Here is an 18,314-nt window from a genome sequence, read left to right as displayed (position 1 = left end):
TTTTTTTAATAAAACCGACATTTATAACTTTTTGATCTTCTGACCTACGTGGATTTAATAATCTGTAATTTTTATGTCACAGATATTTATTGTCTTTGATTGACAATTTTGAACTGTTTGTTGTGTTTTGTTGTTGCTATTCTCACTTTTATGCTCAGCTTTAATGAAAAACTTTTATGAAGTATTTTATTCTGTTAGGCTGATGCCTTTATTACTTTCATGTATTTTTGTATGAGGTGATTTACATTGTTAACATTTTTTTTGCTATTTTTATTATTTTATCACAATGGCTTTGCTTCCGAAAACCAGTGAACTTGAATTTCAACAGAAGGTTCTTCATCAAAAAAGAATTGAGAAACCTTACCGACTCACACCGTACATTGTTACTATTTGTAAGTATTTTGCCAAGTTTTTTTTCTCATGCAGAACGATTTGAATAAGCCATGATTTGGATGTTATGCCCTCAATAAACAAGCTTAACACTATTGCATCTGATTTAGTTAATATTCCTACTATTTTCCATAAAAATTTAGTTTATTATGCTGTTTATACTTTGCTACAGGTGAAGGAACAATTTCAGAAATCGACATCCGAAACTTTTTGGAGGCCGGTCTTCGGATAGTAAGATTCAAAATGACCCATATTGCTAGAAAAGATAAGGTGGTATTGCTCTCAAATCTAAGAAAAGCTATTACATGGTGCTGCGACAAATACGAACAGTCTACTTGGCCAGTTGCTGTGTCCATTGATTTGCCGAATGCCTGTATAAGAACTGGATATTTGAAAGATGTAAGACCAAATCCAAATGACCTTTTATCTTTGTTTAGCTTGGCTTCAAAAATTTCTCAAAATTACTCCCTTATTGACTTTAAACGTGGGACGTCCACCTACAAGGTGGACCGATGACATCGTAAACGTAGCAGGAAAGCGCTGGATGCAGGTCGCTACCAATTGATCAACGTGAAAAGCATTGGGGGAGGCCGATGTTCAGCAGTGGACGTCCTATGGCTGAAATGATGATGATGATTGACTTTAAAAAAATGGGACATACAGAACAATTAGATTGATACTAAACAATTAAGCTCCTATAATACCTACTTTGAACTTTGCAAAGTGATCTACATTTTATGGTATTTATTCGTGTTTATTTTCATAATCAATGTGATTTTCGAACACAGGAAATAAACAAAAACAGAATATTCTTAGAAGAAGGTAAAATAATTGAAGTTACAGCCGAAGTTAAATACTGGAACCAGTGTGATGAAAAAAGAATGTTTATTGACGACCCATTCACCCTTGAAACGGTCAAACCTAACACCGAAATAAGCATCAATTTTGGTGCAATTACAATGATTTGCACTGAAGTTATAAACCCGATAAGTATTAAATGTAAAATAGTCTCCGGTGGATACCTATCACACGCACAATTTGTATGTATAAGAGGAACCAGACTTTTAAGACCAACCTTATCAAGATTGGATAAGCAACTGCTCGCATTTGTTAAAGAATATGAGGTAATTCTCTAAAATATACTTTCTTTTCCATTTTAAATAAGATAAGTCCTTTTACCCCAAGGTTTTTGTGTGTGGATGATCTAGAATAGGTAAAGGAAGAAAAAGGTCTTAGTATAATATAAATAAACCTAACTTAACGTAATATTATAATTTCAGCTAGATGTAATCACAGTTCATTCTATTCGTACAGCGAAAACTTTAGGGAAAGTGCGTGCCTTTTTTAAAGGCTGTCATATGCCAATGATCATAAGCACAATATGTGAGCAAGAAGGACTAGATAACTTAGATGACATTATTGCTGTAAGTCATTAAGATATAATTAAAAACAATTCAGTGCGTCACACTTAGTTAAACGAATTTAGTCCTTATCCAATTTTACAGGCATCAGATGGAATCATACTAGCAAGAGAATTTCTGGCCGAGTTTTTGGTAAAACCAAATCAGTTGATATCTATACAAATGTACATTAGTGCAAAGTGTAAACAAGTGAGTAGATAAATATTTTCATTTGCAATTAAAAAGCCAGAAGAATCGACATTATTTTAATAAATTACTTTCAGCAAGGAAAACCATTTTACTTATCTGGCAATGTATTGGAAGAGCATCTGAAACTGGGCATTATATCGTGTAGAGAACTTAATGACGTCACAAATGCAGTAATGCAAGGAGCCGGCTTTGTACTCAAGAGCTACGCTGACGCCACCAGCCTTTTGGATTCTATGAACCATTTGAACTCGGTTTGCAAACTGGTTGAAACTATGACTCAGCAAGACGAGATGAGTTTCTGGAGGTTATGCTTAGATGTTAGCTTGTTTTGCTTTCGTTTGCTTTCCCGAATAAAATAGGTATAGATATCGTCATTATTAACACCGATCGAAATTAATATCTTCACAAATATCAGCATCACCATTAACACTAGTGATAGCACCAGTAATGTACTAAATACCCTGGTCATCACAAAAATCGACCCTCCCGCGACAAACACTTTCAAACTTATGCATTCCCACTTCCCACCAATATTGGCACCATTTAAAAGCCTAGTTCTAAACTTCATTTCATTAAAGGAAAGGTTTTTACCCCAAAAATGTGTCTGTAGAAGAATCCAGAGTCACTTCTTAAAAAAATAGGTAATTACGCTTAAGCCAACTTTTATGACTATAAAACTGTTAAGTTGGGATTAATCGCTATCCATCTGTTAAAAAGGACACGTGAGATCATTATTTGGTTTTATAACCATAAAAATTGGTCTATTTGATCCCAGAGGTGAGCCCAAAGTGAGGTATTTTTTCAAGTCACATTTATTGTATATCGCGTTTATGTCAATCGTTTATTAAGAATTTAAATGTGTTTTAAATGCGACACTGAAAGTAATTACTTTCAATAGCTACTGTTGTAATATAAATTACAAAGAGCGAGATTAATTACAAATATAAATAATTATTATTTATTAGTTACCACCACCAGTGACAGCAGTCGACGCCAGCATCCTAGCGTGTGCGATAACAGCGAGACAGTCAGGGTCAGTCGCAGTGGTGGTCTTGACAGTGACCGGCAAGACGGCTGTGCAGCTGGCCAGGTTGTCGCCAGACGCTATCATATTGAGTGTCAGCGCCGACCCCAGGGTGTCCAGGCAACTCCAGCTGTACCGCGGCATCATACCTATCACTTATGACCGTAAGTTCACTTCGCTCAGTACTTATCTGTTTATGGAATTAAATTTTATTCATCCTTAAGCTCAATGTCCACATAGACTTAATGTAGTCTACCTAGCTAGGGTGTAGAATGTAGAAACGTAGCTTCATAAACGTATATTTGAGTAGGCCTGCTTGCAACTTATGCCCGTATTCACAAACGATGCTTGCTTAAGTGAAGCAGCAAATCGTACACATAGCGTTGAATAGAGCTCTGTGATTGGTTCGTGTGTCCACGCGCACTGAGAGACCTCCGAGTAAAATTTGTGAATACGGGCGTTAATCTCTGTTGTCAAGAGAACATGACTTACCCACCGTTGCATCAGTTTGTTCTTAGTGGCAAGTTGGCAACTGCCTGCACTACATATCTAAGTTTTTTTTAAGTAAACTTAAGCTGAGACAAACTAAAATTGAGCATTTTTTCACAGAAAAATCAGTGAAAGACTGGTACGGCAATATAAACGCTCGTGTCGAGTTCGCCGTCTCCTACGGCTTGACGCACGACCTTCTGAAGTACAGTCAGATGTACGTCGTGCTGCGCAAAGGCAGTCCTTCTAGTGCCTACTGCGACCACGTCAGCCTGTGGAAGGTGGTCGTCGAAGAAACCAAAAAGAAAGGGTGAGATACTGGAGGATTTTCTTTATAAAAGTCATAATACTGATATCTGTCGCCTTAAAACAACGAATTAACTTAAACTTAACTAAACTCTATTCACACTATTATAGTTAGTAGTAGGAGTGACTTTCCAAAAATGTGCGTTTACCGATTTAAATTAATAACGATTTTTGCTTCCAGACTTGATTGCCCTGAACATGCGTCAGATCCTGTCCGTCATTATCACAGTCGTCTTAGGTTATAGTTTTACTTTTTAATAGCAATGTTGTTTCTTTTTCTATTTTTTGTATGAATTTTTTCTTAATTTCTTACTTTTGTATTTTCTTACTTTAATTTTAATTTTTTGTAGTTGTTTGTATATTGTTCTATCGGAGTTTACCTTACTTGATTACATTAATTTATTTTTGGTCCTTTATTTTATATTATTTAACCTTTTCCTGTAACATCGTTTTGGTGGATTTCTGTTTGTAAGACTTTCAATTAACTTCTCCGGAACATACTCCATTACAGAACAATGTTGGCGTAGAAATGCCGTATTTTTTATTTGAGGTTCCATTAAGTGGACAACTGCGAGTTCAATTCTTAGAAGTTATTCCGCACAGATAAGAGTATATTGTATGTGTATGGCTTTTATATTATAAGTATTTTGAGAACATTCTTACTTTTTGTTATTTTTAAAGATACAATAACTCTTGATCCATTGCAACTAACATTTGTTTGCTTGTGAAAAGTAAACGGCACATGTTAGGATACATAAAAATCGAGGTAAAAAGTAGCCTTTTGTTGCTTGATCATAAATGTGCTTTAGGTATATAGTTATGCTTGAGTTCTTGAGTCAGTTCGTGTGTAATAAGAGTAGGTACTTATTTATGTGTATATTTAGTTATGGTAGTAGTGTCGATGTGAATGAAGATGTGTGGAGTATAATATGTTTATTCAAAACTATAGTAAAAACTTGTCATAATAATAAATTATCTTTTACAGAAAAAAATAACGGATGTTTGAGGTACGTAATTTGTTAAGGCATGATGACTCTACTCAACTCATAATAAATTATTAAATAATAGTATCTCCCATACCACTAAAACTGCTCGAAGGTAATCTCGTGCCTGTGTTTTTCGTTTTTCTTGATTGATTGACGCCTTTGACGCACCCATAGTGTGACAGAAGTTTGTGATGATGTTTATGTCTTTGTGTTTATGTGTACCTGGAAAAACAGCGTTTTTGAGTTAATTTGCTCTTTGTATTAATTTTAGTTATTCGTATTGCTAAGCTTTCTAACAGTTTACTAATAAAGTTTTCTAACAGTTTCTATTTCTTGAGGAAAGTAAAAAAGAGACACCCAAGCATCAATCATGGGGCCAAAAGCAGATATGATCAAGTTTGCTGACGTGGACTTTGGGAAAGCTGCTGTCGTACGTCAAGACCCATATAAGCAAAGGAGAAGCCCCATTATAGCTACTTTATGTAAGAACGTTGTTACAAATTGTCTAAGAATCTAGAAGTACTCGCACCTGGGAATTTAACTGTCGCTTGAAGATACTGTACTTACGTATTCGATTCAATTTTATTGATTGGTTCCCAATTAGTGTGGCACAATAAGGTGACCTCTTAGATACCTGTATCATTTTACCTGTAAGTTACGTGAATGTCTACAGCATCCTCATTGGCCCTATTAAAACAAACAAAGGTTTCTCCATCTAATAGACGTATGTAAATAGAAGATTTAAAATTATATTCAACATGTTTAGCGGATGCAAAACTCACCCCAGTAGACATCCAGAAGATGATGGAAGCGGGCATGAATGTGGCCAGATTCAAGATGTCGAATACAACAAAAGGGGAGAAGATGAGGATGCTTGGAAAGGTGGATAGAGCGGCCTTGAATCTGTGCAAGAAATTTGGGGTGAAAGACTGGCCCATCGCCACTTGTTTGGACCTGAAAACTTGCGTGGTCAAGACTGGCTTGCTTGAAGAGGTCAGATAACATTCACAAACTTTCTAACAAATTGTGTTTTTCGAATACACCAACTAAAGCCCAAATAATTTGTTCCAACAACAACAACTTGCTTGGCACTTTATACAAACTTGTTGTTTAAAAGAATTTAAAATTGGCCTGACATACAAATAAATAAATAGGTCCAGACTCTTTCATTCTAAAACTTTGACTGCATTTTAGTTTAGTCAATCTTTTAGTTAGTTTGATTTACAAGCCATTTTTTCTTACAGGAAGTAAATTCCATCCCAATAGCAGAAGGTTCTCACATTCTACTCACATATAACTTGGCAGATTTTGACAGTTGTACCGAAGAGAAGATATTCGTCGACAACCCATTCTTGACCACTGAAGTCAAGGTTGGCATGGAAATATCTATAGGGCAAGAGGAACTGATACTACATTGTACAGAAATAGTAAATAATAAGACCATAAGATGCATAGTGTCTAAGGGTGGCAATTTGTTTAATATGGAATATGTGTCAATGAGAGGAGCCAAGCGTCAAAAACCATTGCTGGGCAAACGGGACTTTCAAATTATTCGGTTCGCTATCGAGTATCAGGTAGAGAACTCTTTAAATTCTGGGTAATTCAGTTTGTAATGTAAAAAAAAACATTAAAAACAACATTAAATACATAGCAAGGTTTGTCTGTACTTTTGTATGTGTACTTTTAAAATGGCAACATTTTTACAGGTAGATATAATACTTATAAACTACGTACGCGAAGCAGAAACATTGAGGAAAATAAAAAAGTACATTGGACGTAAAATAAAAAGACCCATTCTGATAAGTGGAATATGCACGCAACAGTGTCTGGATAACATCGATGAAATAGCAAAGGTAGTAATTTATGTATTTCCTTTGTACTGGCGATAGGTGAACGAACGTCCTGTGTTACACGTTACACACAAAGTAATTTAAATTCTGTTGAATAGGTAATTATTTTTTATGACGTTCTAACCTTGCTTGAAGCAGCAAGATGGCAACATAGACATAGGTAAAATATACATAGCTGAGTTACATAGATAACTCTTTGCTTAAACCTACATAAAATTATGAAATGACCGATTTTTATGTCCGTATTAGACATAAGCATTTGACAATGTCATACATTGACAATGACAATTATTTTTTATATTGTTTACAAGAGATAAACACAGAATTTTATCAAATATAAATTTTCGCTGATTTCAAACGTTTCTTATTATCATTGATTTGAAAACCAACAAGTGTAAAATAACAAAAGAAATAATGATAAAGGATAGTTCACCCAAAGATCCAGACACGATTACATTAGACATGGATGTTACGGAGAGTAAAGAGATACCAATAACATCACAAGAGTCAGAAAATACAGAAGACAAAGAGCAAAAAGTAGAAATGGTCTCAAATACACAGAAGAACTATGTCGTCTACGAGTATTTAGGACAAAATATTAGGCCAAATAAAGTTATATGGGTTCAATATGGTGGTGAATATGGCCCTGAAGGTGGTGGAGGTGGTGGTGGTGGTTTTGCTTATGAACCATCCAGAAACTCATTTATACGGCTAGTCTTTGGGATTGTGTTGTTCATGCTAATATGTACTGCGGGGTTTAATGTACTGGTGCATCTTTTGCCACCTCTTCGTAGCATGTTTGAGAGGTTTGGCTTCTTTTTTGTCATTGGTGCCATGATTTTCATGATTGGTTTAAGCTGCTCGATATCTTTCTGTCGCTGCGCAAGGGTTCCGCCTGGCAGTTACATTTGCCTCTTCTTAGCCGTCGTCGGCATGAGTGTCATAACCTCATGGTTCACGGTAAAAGCAAAAACTATTTTAATCGTGTACGCTCTGATTGGGACGACTCTCACGGTTCTTGTTTGTATTCTAATTGCGTGTTCTTCGTTCGATTTCACACGTTTTTGGATCTATATTATAGTAGCGGCTACAGTTTTCGCCGTTTTGTCCATGTTGCTCACGATAGGCATGTTCATATTTGATTTTTACATTAAGCCTCTTCACATAGTCATACTCTTTGTAGGCACCCTTTTTAGTGTTGTGATACTCATAGCAGAGCTTCAGATGATTATCGGTGGGAAAAGTATGGAAATAGACGAAGAAGACTATGCGCTGGCAGCGTTTATGGTGTACACATCCATTGTCGATATATTCATAAGATTGTTAATGTTGTCCGATTTGTTAAGTTGACCATAGGTATTTCAATATTCGTGTCTTTTTCGTGTAAATCTGATAGAGTTAAATAATATAAACAAGAAAACTCATGTTTGAAAGAAGAATCTGGACAACGTATCGGAGTGGCTTTAGAAAAAAGCTACGGCTACGCTTTGAATACGTTGAGAGTAAGTAATAAGCTGTCGTATGTCGATAATAGGTATTTATTCATCTCATTAACTTTTCATACATCATGCATTACAGACTTAAACAAATAGATATTCAAATCAATGACCTATTGATAAAATACAAAACATCCTAAAGCTTGAATAAAGAAACTGAATGGCTGACTCAATGAATGACTCGACATAATTTAATAAAGAAAAGAAAAATGTCTATGAAACTACTTTCAACATAAAAACTTCTTGTTGCGGTTGTTAATGCTTCGGCTCCGCGGGCTTAAAGCAAAGAAGAATTTAAGTACCTAAATTAAATTAAATGTATCTTACTTAAATACATCTAATATAATACTTTTCAATTTATTGCACAGGAATCCGATGCCATTGTATTATCCAGAGAATTTCTGCCTTACGAACTGGAGCCATCCAGACGATACAAATTGAGTCAAATACAAAAGTGGCTGGCAGCAAAATGTCAATCGGTAAATACTAAATTTTTTTTGCACAAACCAGCAACTCTTCAAGTAATAACAATATTATTTATATTGTTTTCTTTTGTGTTTCAGCATGGAAAACCTTATTACATATCGGGCGGTGTTTTCCAAGACTCTCTTACAAAAGGCGAATACAGTGATTCTGAGGTATCCGACGTAACGAATGCCTTGCTCGAAGGAGTAAATGGATTTATACTGAAGGATTGCAACGATACGGAAAACGTTATTGAAACAATAAAGTCCCTGAATGAATTGTGCCGCACGGTCGAGCCTTACACGCATTCGAAGACAGACTTCTGGAGGCTTGTTGATGAGGTGAATAAAATTTTATTAATGGTATTTCGGGTAACTAAAGTAAAAAAAGCATTTAAAGTGCATGAATTGGTTTCGTTTGTGATAATTAAATTATTATTTTCTGACTACTGAAATGTTTCGTGCTAATTCGTAATCAAAAGGCAACTAAATATTTAGAAAAAATTAGAAGGATCTTGATTCCAATATTATGCAACAACAACGCTAACAGAACCACATACAGAATGAGTAAAAAATAATGTTGTGTAGCAAATCCGATTATAAGATGCTAAAATGCTTCATCATCGTTATTTCAGCCATTGGTCCACTGCTGAACATAGGGCTCTCCCATTTATTTGATTTAATACATACTTTCCATAAAGATTCGCTACTTGGATTTTTAAATTTTAATTCAAAGCTAGCGTTTACTTTCCTAAGGTGAAGATGCCCCTAAACGCAGCCGAGGCATGCATGCTAGCATGCGCAACGGTAGCCAACCAATCGCAAGCGCGCGTCATCGTCATGCCCACCGTGACTGGTACCACGGCAAGAGCTCTCCTGCGCATGAAGCTAGCCTGCCTCGTCATCACCGTCAGCACGCAACCCAGCATCACCCGCCTGCTTCATACCTTCAGGTGTATTGTGCCGCTCATGTATACAGGTTGGTCATTATCACCAGGGTTTTTAATCTCCACAGCAAGAAAACGACCCGCAAATTTTCTAGAGGCAAATGAAGGATGTGGCGTACACTCCCCACACTAGCCAGGGGGTTGGCCAAAAGATATTTAGTCACTAAAAATAAACTGGTAAATTCCTCAAATAATTATTTACTACTTTGTATGCCGGGGGAATTAAATCTAAAATTTTTGATAGAGAACTTAATCCAAGAAAAATAATATTTGCGTCTACCTACGGCCTAGGTACTCTATCTAATCTTTCAATCTAGAGGTAATACGATTTTTTCCTACCCAGGAAAACCAAAGAGTACTTGGAACCTTAACGTGGAAGCCAGGGTCCACTTCGCCATAGAATATGCCGTGAAGAGGGGCTGGTTGACATATGGTGACACCTACGTGACTCTTCAGAGAGCCACCGAGGAGAGCTCCTTTTGCGACCTGGTCAGGATTTGGCCAGTCACCATCTCCATAAAAGCTTTGGTCGAGTAAGTTAGAATTTAATTTAATCCTTATCGACAAAAAATACTAATTGTATGAATCCGGTATTCACTGAAAATATAAAGCAGTTTAACAGTTTCATTTTCTTTTCAGATGTCTTGATGATGAAGAAGCTGAAGAGGCAAAACATTCTTGATAATTTATATTTTTTATGTGTACTATTTGCAATTCTATGTAATAAATCTACCCCTAAAGTAATAATGTTTTAATTACAAAACCCTCAACCCTCAAACTTTTCTAGTTATTTTCATTGTATCTATCATACGCCTTATAGTCTTTTTCACCTAAGATGATCCGTATGACGTTTCGAGTTTGAAAGATTTAGAGATGTCACATAACTAAACCATAGCGATTTATCTACCGATTTTTTTCGAAGAGGTAGTGAAACCTACTTTTAGAGAAATATTTTGTATGGGTGTTATTTAACAAAAAACATGTTTTTTTTTAATTACAAATATTATTGTAGCAATTTTTTATTGAAAATATTCAAATTTCATGGTTCGTGTTCAAAAAAACGATTCCTAAAAAGTACTGGTTCTGTTTCTTTAAATTAAAAACTATTAATTTATTTTCAATGCGTTTATTAAAGTCAATAATCGAAAAATATAGTTGATTTTTGTGATGTTTTTATTAACTAAGTATTCACTGCAATCGATTAATGAACCGCGGAAATAATCGATTTTATTAAACAAGAAATACCCCAGCACTAAATCTATTCCGTTTCACACATTGCGTACATTAAATAAAAAATATTTTTACATCGTATTTAATTTAAATATAATCAATAGACTCAGATTTTACTATATATTTCAAGACAAGTAGTTATTTTTTTTTTTATTATATTCCTAATAAAATACAAATTTTTTTTCAAAAATATTCTGCATATGTAGTATGCGTAATATGGATAACCTTGAAGTGTCATACGGATCATCTTACGTGAAAAAGACTATAGAAGTCCGAATATAGAATACCTATAATAATGCATGGACGATGGTGATTCTGTCTCAGGGCTAGCTGGTCACATAACATCACAATGATATGAAATATCAAAACACTAAATACAATTTTAGCTCAGTTTCTATTTGCATAGATATAAAATATATTTCGAACAAGCATCACGATCCCAAATTTCATTGATTACTTACGGGCCTCTGGGAATCATTCGGTAAGTTTGCCAACACAAAGGGTTTTACGCACATACCGACAAGATTTTTATAGATGTATCCCCAAGAGTTTTCGCTCGACGCACGAGTTGACGTAAAGAATTCGTTTTGTACAAAGTCTAGTTCGAATAAGATGTGCAAGGAATATTGGGAAAGTTTGGGAAGTCGGGCTTGCAAATCTAAAGTTTATTTTGCATGTTTCCAACTACGAATCGACAAACGTTTGGATAAAATGTAATGTTGACACCAAAATTATTTAAATCTGCATAAATTAAAAAACTTTATTAAAATAATGAGTTCATTTATTGAAACAAACCGTGATATCAAATCAAATCGTCTGAAATTTTGAATAAGCGGATATCGTAAATCATTTTATCCACTTTGTACGAGTCTCAGAATACAGAACAAACCAGAAGGAGTGTTCGATAACATTTCTACGCGGCAACTTGTGTCCAAAATANTCAATTGCATTTGATAGTGCAACACTGAGTACAGTCGTACCTGTGTTAAATTAATAGGCTAACTTTATGTTTCAGGATTCAGGATTACGGGCTAATTTGATATTTTCATAAATTAACGAAAAAATATTATTATAGGTAACCTGGTTTAAATAAATTAAATGAAACCATCAATCGAACTAGTAGGATTTATTTTATTATTCATCAATAATCAAATTCAGAACTTGAATATTCAACTGCAATGTCTGCTCATGAACGCTTCAAACTCGGTACTTCTTTCCCAATTCCATAAAATTCAACTTTTAGAAAGTGACAAAAAACTTTAAAATAGGTAGTTGAAACAAACCACAGCTAATTTTCATAGTGGACTGTACTATACGATAAACATGTCAGTCAATTTGACAACCTTTATTGGAAACATTTTCAATGAAAATATTGTCCGAACCCTTGGTATTTCTCTTCGACAAATACTTTAACACATTGTGAACCACTTTTCTTTCACGACTATAAAAAGATTTTAGCAATTTCATTCACAAAATCAATTGCGCACATTTAAAATAAAGTTTGTTTACACTTTGACAACAATAGACTGACATGCAAGGTGACATGTCAATGAAGTTTTTAGTTACTGTTGCCATTAAAAGAAATTAGTACCATTAGTTTTCCGCAATATGGCGAGGGTTTTTATGTTCCTGGTCAGGCTATACCTACTGTTATTCTTACGTATTGGCATAGCCTGGACGCGGGCGAAGAGATGATTGAGACATTAACTCCAATTATAAGGATTCCTAAATTACAAACCTTATGTAGCATCAATTGTTGTGAGCATGTAAAATACCTCAGCATATTTAATAAAAAATCACATTCAGGAGGTTTCATTCAAGGGAACAGCAATTAAGTTTCGCGTCTAAATCGAACCTTACTACCAAGTTGCGTTTTGTCGCAGGACCCGCGAGCCTGAAAGGGAGTAATCCGTGTCTGATCCGGTTAACGCGGGAATCGGAAAAATCGCAGCTGTTTGACAAACGTTTGGACGGTAGGCTGCTGCGTCAACAAACCCCAATCTTTTGGTCAAATTAACGTAGAAAATAACAGAAGAAAATTAACTATTACATACGAGTACAAACTACAAGTTAGTTTTAAATATAAATACAATATAAAATAATATAAAAATACATACGTTTTTACAAAAACATCGCGTCCATAAATAATATTAAATTACAACTAAACTTTGGCGGAAACAGAAAATACCTTGACGTCCTTTGGCGTTGAGTCTTTGATTATTGACATACTGAATTGACATTTCGTAATCTCTACCATTTTGCTTTACAAAACAAAAGTTATTTTACTGATTTTAGATTTATTTTAGTATAATTATAAAATGGTGTGGCCTACAGAATTTGACGAAAAACTAGGCGAAGTAAGTACGATTTTGAACTATTTGTTTATATACGAGAATTTTTCCAACGTAGGTAATCATAAAAAAGCAATTAGTATCTTTGAGTTACTGATGAATAACTTAACGGGTAGATTGCTAAGTGCTACAAATAAATAGCTAATGTTTCTATGTGTATTTGAATCCGTTGTAGAATACAATAATGCGTATTGTAAATAGGCTGACAAAGGTGACTAACGCCCGTATTCACAAACATTACTATGAGGTCTCACAGTGCGCGTGAACGCAAAGGGTGACATACGAACCAATCACAGAGCTCTATTCAACGCTGTGCGTTCGATTTGCTGCTTCACTTGAGCAAGCATAGTTTGTGAATACGGGCGTGAGTTTCTTCCGCCACTTTAACCGCCTCTGTGGTCTAGTGGTAAGACCACCTGCTTCAGACGCAGAGGTCCCGGGTTCGATTCCCAGTGGGGGCAGATTTTTCTGTTCGGTTTGGTTGGTGGTAGGGCTTGTTCTAAGTCCGCCTGGCTAGCTACCACCATCTTACCTAAGTCTGTCGCCATAACAACAATGTTCACAGCATTATTGTGTTCCGGCAGTTAGAGGTAAGATAGCCAGTTCCTCCGTGGTTGAGGATTCCGGGTGAAGCTTGCTTCCACCTTCGGCCTGATCGTCACTTACCATCAGGTGAGATACAGGCCAAGAGCTTCCTCGTTGTGCATAAAAAAAAAAAAAAAAAAAACTTCTTCTAAGCACCTGCCCATTATGTTGTCCCGAAGTGGTGGTAGGGCAAGCTATATTTAGGACGTGCATAAGTGCCCTGGAAAGGGCCTATGTACATAATAAATTATTTGTATATTATTTTACAAGTATGATGCCATGGAGCTGCCTGGTCAGCAGCTGCCAGCAACAAACGCTTTTACGCCATTGGACCATCTGCTGAACTTGGACATCAAGGCGCCACCAGGCTGCCAAAGATTGACTCCCATTATTGCCACTATGGGTAAGAGCGTTTCCTTTTAAAAACAATAAAATATGAAAATGTGTTGAAAAAATCAAGAGCCCTTTAGGAGGAGCTTCTTGGAGGAGCTTTCATCAAAAATTCTTTTAGCCCATGCGAAACCAGGTCGCTATTTAAATATAATTTCAAGACCCTATAAAAAAGTAGATAAGATTTTCCTGCTAAAATTATTATTCATTTTATAATATGGTGAAGGAACAAGAAATAGAAATACAATACATAGTTACAATACAATATAGTTTTGTTTAATAAAGGGGTTAGTTTATTCGCTTAGCTAAATCTGCTGTACAAACTTAACAGTCTCACTGAACAACATTGTGGTTTACGTTTGGTTTAACTATCCTGATCTGACAAGCGTTAGTTGCAAGTGAAGGTACATTCTAATGCACCATCTTATATGCTAAATAGTTGGCTGCATTTAAGTACACACCTGTGTTTAGTCGGATCGTGTTACTGTCAGTTTCGTTACGCTTAAATTATTAAACCACGCGAATTTCAAAGAGGTATAATACTGGTTTGTGGCATTAACTTCGCCATGTATACCTCACGTAGACTAAGTAAAGTTTTAATTAGGTTGACTTAAGAAATCATAAATGAATTATAATGGATACCTCCTGAATTTTATTCCATATAACAATACTAGACTTAAACTAACAGTGGTATTTAAATAAATTGAAATAAAAGTATTTCCATAAAACTAGTCAAGTATAAGAAAACTACGAAAGTATGAGCTAAATAATAGACTGGTTATTTTAAGACAACCATTTTACTAACAACAGTCAGCCCAGGAATGGAACTCGTGTCCCTTTGCGGCAAAGACAATTTACCGCGCCACTTGCGCCATCGTGTATCTTGTAATTTTGTTCCATATTTAAAGTATATTCGCCATCACATGTTAGGTATAATGTAATGTTCCACAAAATCATAATTCTTCGGAAAAGGTTGAAACCTTAAAAACTAAATTTATTATGACATTTTGTAGTTTAGATTTGTTTGCTACCGACCAGGAATTGCATTAAATTACTTGGAAGGTATTTTCATAGTCTTTGTTTCTCTTGAAAGGCAAATCGACGAACGAATTAGAAGTAATGGAGAAAATGATGGCAGCGGGAATGAACATAGCCTTAATCAACATGTCGTTCGGGTCGCGAGAGGAGAATGTGGATACGATTAAGATGTTACGGCAAGCTGCGAAGAACTTCAGCGTCAATATGGGCAGGAATTACCCCCTGGCCATCGCTGTCCAACTAGCTGGCAGGAAGATACGGACGGGACGCATTGCTGACGTAAGTAAGCAAATCTACACTAATATCATAATGAAGAAATATTTGATTGTTTGTAAATGATTAGGCTCCGAAACTACTGGACACGATTTGAACGATTCTTTCACCATCTTACATTATTTCATATGAGCCATAAATTGCTTCCGAGTTTCAATACATCCCTAAAATAAGATTTAGATTACTAACTCTAAAACCTCATTTCAGAGTTACGGTGAAAGCGTAGAGTTAAAAACCGGCGAAGTTGTTCGACTCACAACAGATGAAACGTACAGAGAAAGATGTTCCACGTACACAGTTTACGTTGACTTCATGTACTTCGCCGATCAAATGAACAAGAATGATCTGGTTCTCTTAGATAATGAGACAATCATGTTGAAAGTGGAGATGATTTCAGCGACAACACTTACCTGCAAAATCGAAAGAGGGGGCTTTTTGGGTTCATACAAGGATGTGTTTGTACCCAATGTTGTGTTCGATATGCCAAACTTTACTGACAGAGACAAACTTGATGTAGAAATGGCAATCAAGAACCAGGTTGATATTCTTATCGCATCATTTGTAAATTCAGCAAGCGCTGTCACCGAGCTCAAAGGAATTTTAGGTGAAAAAGGAAAGAAGATCGCCATCATTGCTAATATTCAAACTATTGAAGGTTTTAACAACTTTGATCAAATTTTGACTGTAAGTTACTATAAATTAAGCGTAATAAAATTCAGCGTATCTAGTCAAGACAAGCTAGATAAGTAACAATATTACAAACACTTTGAAACTTTTAGGTTGCAAACGGTATCATCATAACTAGACAAGAGCTTGGATCAGATATTACGCCAAAAAAATTGGTCATAGCCCAGAAGAACATGATAGCCAGAGCAAACAAGGTTGGTTTCAACAAATGAGCTCTTATTTTCGCTGGTCAAATATAATTCAATCTTTGATTATCTTTTCAGAATAACATTCCTGTCTGCATCAGTGCACATTTGTTAAGCAGCATGAGGTACAAAAAGATACCTCTAAGATCGGAACTGCTAGATATAGCCAATTGTATCTTAGACGGTGCGGATGCTCTGATACTTACAGCTGAAACTGCTGTGGGGCAGTACCCAGTTGATACAGTGGCCTGTTTAGCAAGTGCTTGTAAAGAAGCAGAAGCTTGCGTTTGGACTAAGCAACTTTATCATGATCTTATAGAAAAGGTATTGATCAAAGATCAATTAATTCATTAGCATTTGAAGTATACTAACCACTGATCTCAGCGTCTCTTCCGAGTCTTAAATAATAAAATGCCAATGATTCTAGACACCACTACCCTGCGACCAAGCAACAGGCGCAGCTTTAGCAGCAGTACTAGCAGCCCAAAGAGTTATAGCGGCAGCAATCGTCGTAGTGACCACTACAGGAAAGTCAGCTCAGCTCGTCGCTAAGTATAGACCCAGGTGTCCCATCATTTCTGTGACTCGATACGCACCTATAGCTAGGCAGATGCATATGTGGAGAGGAATCATTCCTTTGGTTTACGAGGGTAAGTTTTTTTATTGCTTTACTCTTAGATCTCCATTTCATTTTCGTCTAGTAATTAAAAGGGTCGTGTTCTTGCAGTGGATACCTAATGACCTGATAAAAAATAGTAAAGTATCGCTTTACATACAGGTTGGCGACTACTATAGCTAAATCATCTTGTTGATATTTTTCTAGATTCTCCGGACGTTGACTGGCAGAATGATTTGGAGAAGCGTGTTAACTTCTGCACCAAGTGGGCCATGGGTTTGGGCTTCATCAGGGTGGGAGACCCCCTCGTCGTCGTCTCTGGGTGGAGGCAAGGCTCTGGCTTCACCAACACCATGAGAATCGTGTACACGGCTGCTGATACCACAGTCGCTTGATTTATTTTGATTTTTCTATAATTTTAGCTGTTTTGTAAATATTTTAGTTGGTCAATTAAATATTTTATTCACATTATTTTGTGTTTTTAAATTATGGCCTTTGATAACTTGTGAATTTCAGTCATTTTATGAATTTTAATATTAAATTCTTCTGGTAATTGACATAATTCAATTCGCTCTAATACATCCGCCATTTTGACTCTGGCGTATTTACAAGCAGGCGATATAAACTACGACGGAACGGTTGGTAAGCCACGCGACCCTATAACACTAAACTCGTAAAGTAGAGGCAAGCCTCGATAAATCTTAAGGTGGGATTTAGAAGGACCTCCGGAGTCCTCTTTGGATTTAGAGTCCTGTATGATTGACTGCTTTTGCTGAATTCTTAAATTACATTATTAAATTTTGTACTTATGCTGTCTATGTAGCTTGAAATATCTCACCCATCTGTTCAAAGCGATTTTTATTTCGCCGAAGATAAATAAATAAAATTTACTCCAACCATGGGATCTAAAATAGGGGTTATAAACATAATCATACATTGTGAAATTAGAACATTTTTCAAAAACTAGTAACATTGACCATGTCAATTACAGTTTTTACATACCTATTTCCGGGAAAAGCTTTTCTCATCATAAGAACCTTACTCGGACTTCAACAAATATTTAAAAAAATACCTAAATTAATCTTTTAATCGTCCATTAAACTAAAAACAACAGTAACATTTTCCCACTAGTTAAGACTCAATTAACTGTTATGTCATCACATCTAAAACATGATTTAAATATGCAAATGGTTATAGAAAATTGCAAATTACTGTCTTCGTAACCCTAAGTGTAACCCCAACGTACTCATTATACAAAAATTCACCTTTCGCAATCGCTATTATTTCTAATTCCGTCATCCCCGAGAGAATCAAATTAAGTACACAAATAGGTAGAAGCGACGGCGCTTTCGTCGCGAGCCGGGGAAACAAATTGTGCGTAATCTACCAGAGACCAC

General features: G+C 35.8%; 2 protein-coding genes across 2 annotated transcripts; both read left to right on the top strand.

The window, feature by feature from the left end:
* Window positions 1-251: 251 nt before the first annotated feature.
* LOC114361012 (uncharacterized) lies at window positions 252-10,289 on the top strand. Its single transcript, XM_028315916.1, has 18 exons — window positions 252-392; window positions 563-789; window positions 1,179-1,514; window positions 1,671-1,814; window positions 1,896-2,000; window positions 2,075-2,317; window positions 2,966-3,188; window positions 3,634-3,823; window positions 4,001-4,057; window positions 5,154-5,287; window positions 5,572-5,798; window positions 6,050-6,379; window positions 6,512-6,658; window positions 8,520-8,630; window positions 8,715-8,957; window positions 9,372-9,594; window positions 9,906-10,095; window positions 10,202-10,289. The coding sequence occupies exons 1-18, from the start codon at window positions 287-289 to the stop codon at window positions 10,242-10,244; spliced, it is 3,279 nt and encodes a 1,092-aa protein (XP_028171717.1). The 5' UTR covers window positions 252-286; the 3' UTR covers window positions 10,245-10,289.
* A 2,793-nt stretch (window positions 10,290-13,082) lies between these two features.
* Window positions 13,083-17,312, top strand: LOC114361011 (pyruvate kinase). The gene is made up of 8 exons (XM_028315915.1): window positions 13,083-13,149; window positions 13,999-14,131; window positions 15,212-15,435; window positions 15,637-16,113; window positions 16,209-16,310; window positions 16,380-16,625; window positions 16,729-16,951; window positions 17,125-17,312. Exons 1-8 carry the CDS (start codon window positions 13,111-13,113, stop codon window positions 17,310-17,312), a joined length of 1,632 nt encoding a protein of 543 aa, XP_028171716.1. The 5' UTR covers window positions 13,083-13,110.
* Window positions 17,313-18,314: the final 1,002 nt, after the last annotated feature.

Source organism: Ostrinia furnacalis, unplaced genomic scaffold (genome assembly GCF_004193835.3).
Source record: "Ostrinia furnacalis isolate ACB-3 unplaced genomic scaffold, ASM419383v2 OfSCF5386, whole genome shotgun sequence".
Classification (NCBI taxonomy): domain Eukaryota; kingdom Metazoa; phylum Arthropoda; class Insecta; order Lepidoptera; family Crambidae; genus Ostrinia; species Ostrinia furnacalis.
The sequence above is the reverse complement of the archived record's forward strand: the minus strand, read 5'-3'. Positions and strand labels throughout refer to the sequence as shown.

What these genes read in the sequence shown, in the direction of transcription:
- LOC114361011 (XM_028315915.1), top strand. Translation starts at nt 13,111, where the DNA reads ATGGTGTGGCCTACAGAATTTGACGAAAAACTAGGCGAA. An exon ending in TCCCATTATTGCCACTATGG is followed by an intron (nt 14,132 to 15,211) that starts GTAAGAGCGTTT and finishes TTCTCTTGAAAG; the next exon opens with GCAAATCGACGAACGAATTA. An exon ending in ATCATGATCTTATAGAAAAG is followed by an intron (nt 16,626 to 16,728) that starts GTATTGATCAAA and finishes CAATGATTCTAG; the next exon opens with ACACCACTACCCTGCGACCA.
- LOC114361012 (XM_028315916.1), top strand. Translation starts at nt 287, where the DNA reads ATGGCTTTGCTTCCGAAAACCAGTGAACTTGAATTTCAACAGAAGGTT. An exon ending in GAAGAAACCAAAAAGAAAGG is followed by an intron (nt 3,824 to 4,000) that starts GTGAGATACTGG and finishes TTTTGCTTCCAG; the next exon opens with ACTTGATTGCCCTGAACATG. An exon ending in CATTATCACAGTCGTCTTAG is followed by an intron (nt 4,058 to 5,153) that starts GTTATAGTTTTA and finishes AGGAAAGTAAAA; the next exon opens with AAGAGACACCCAAGCATCAA.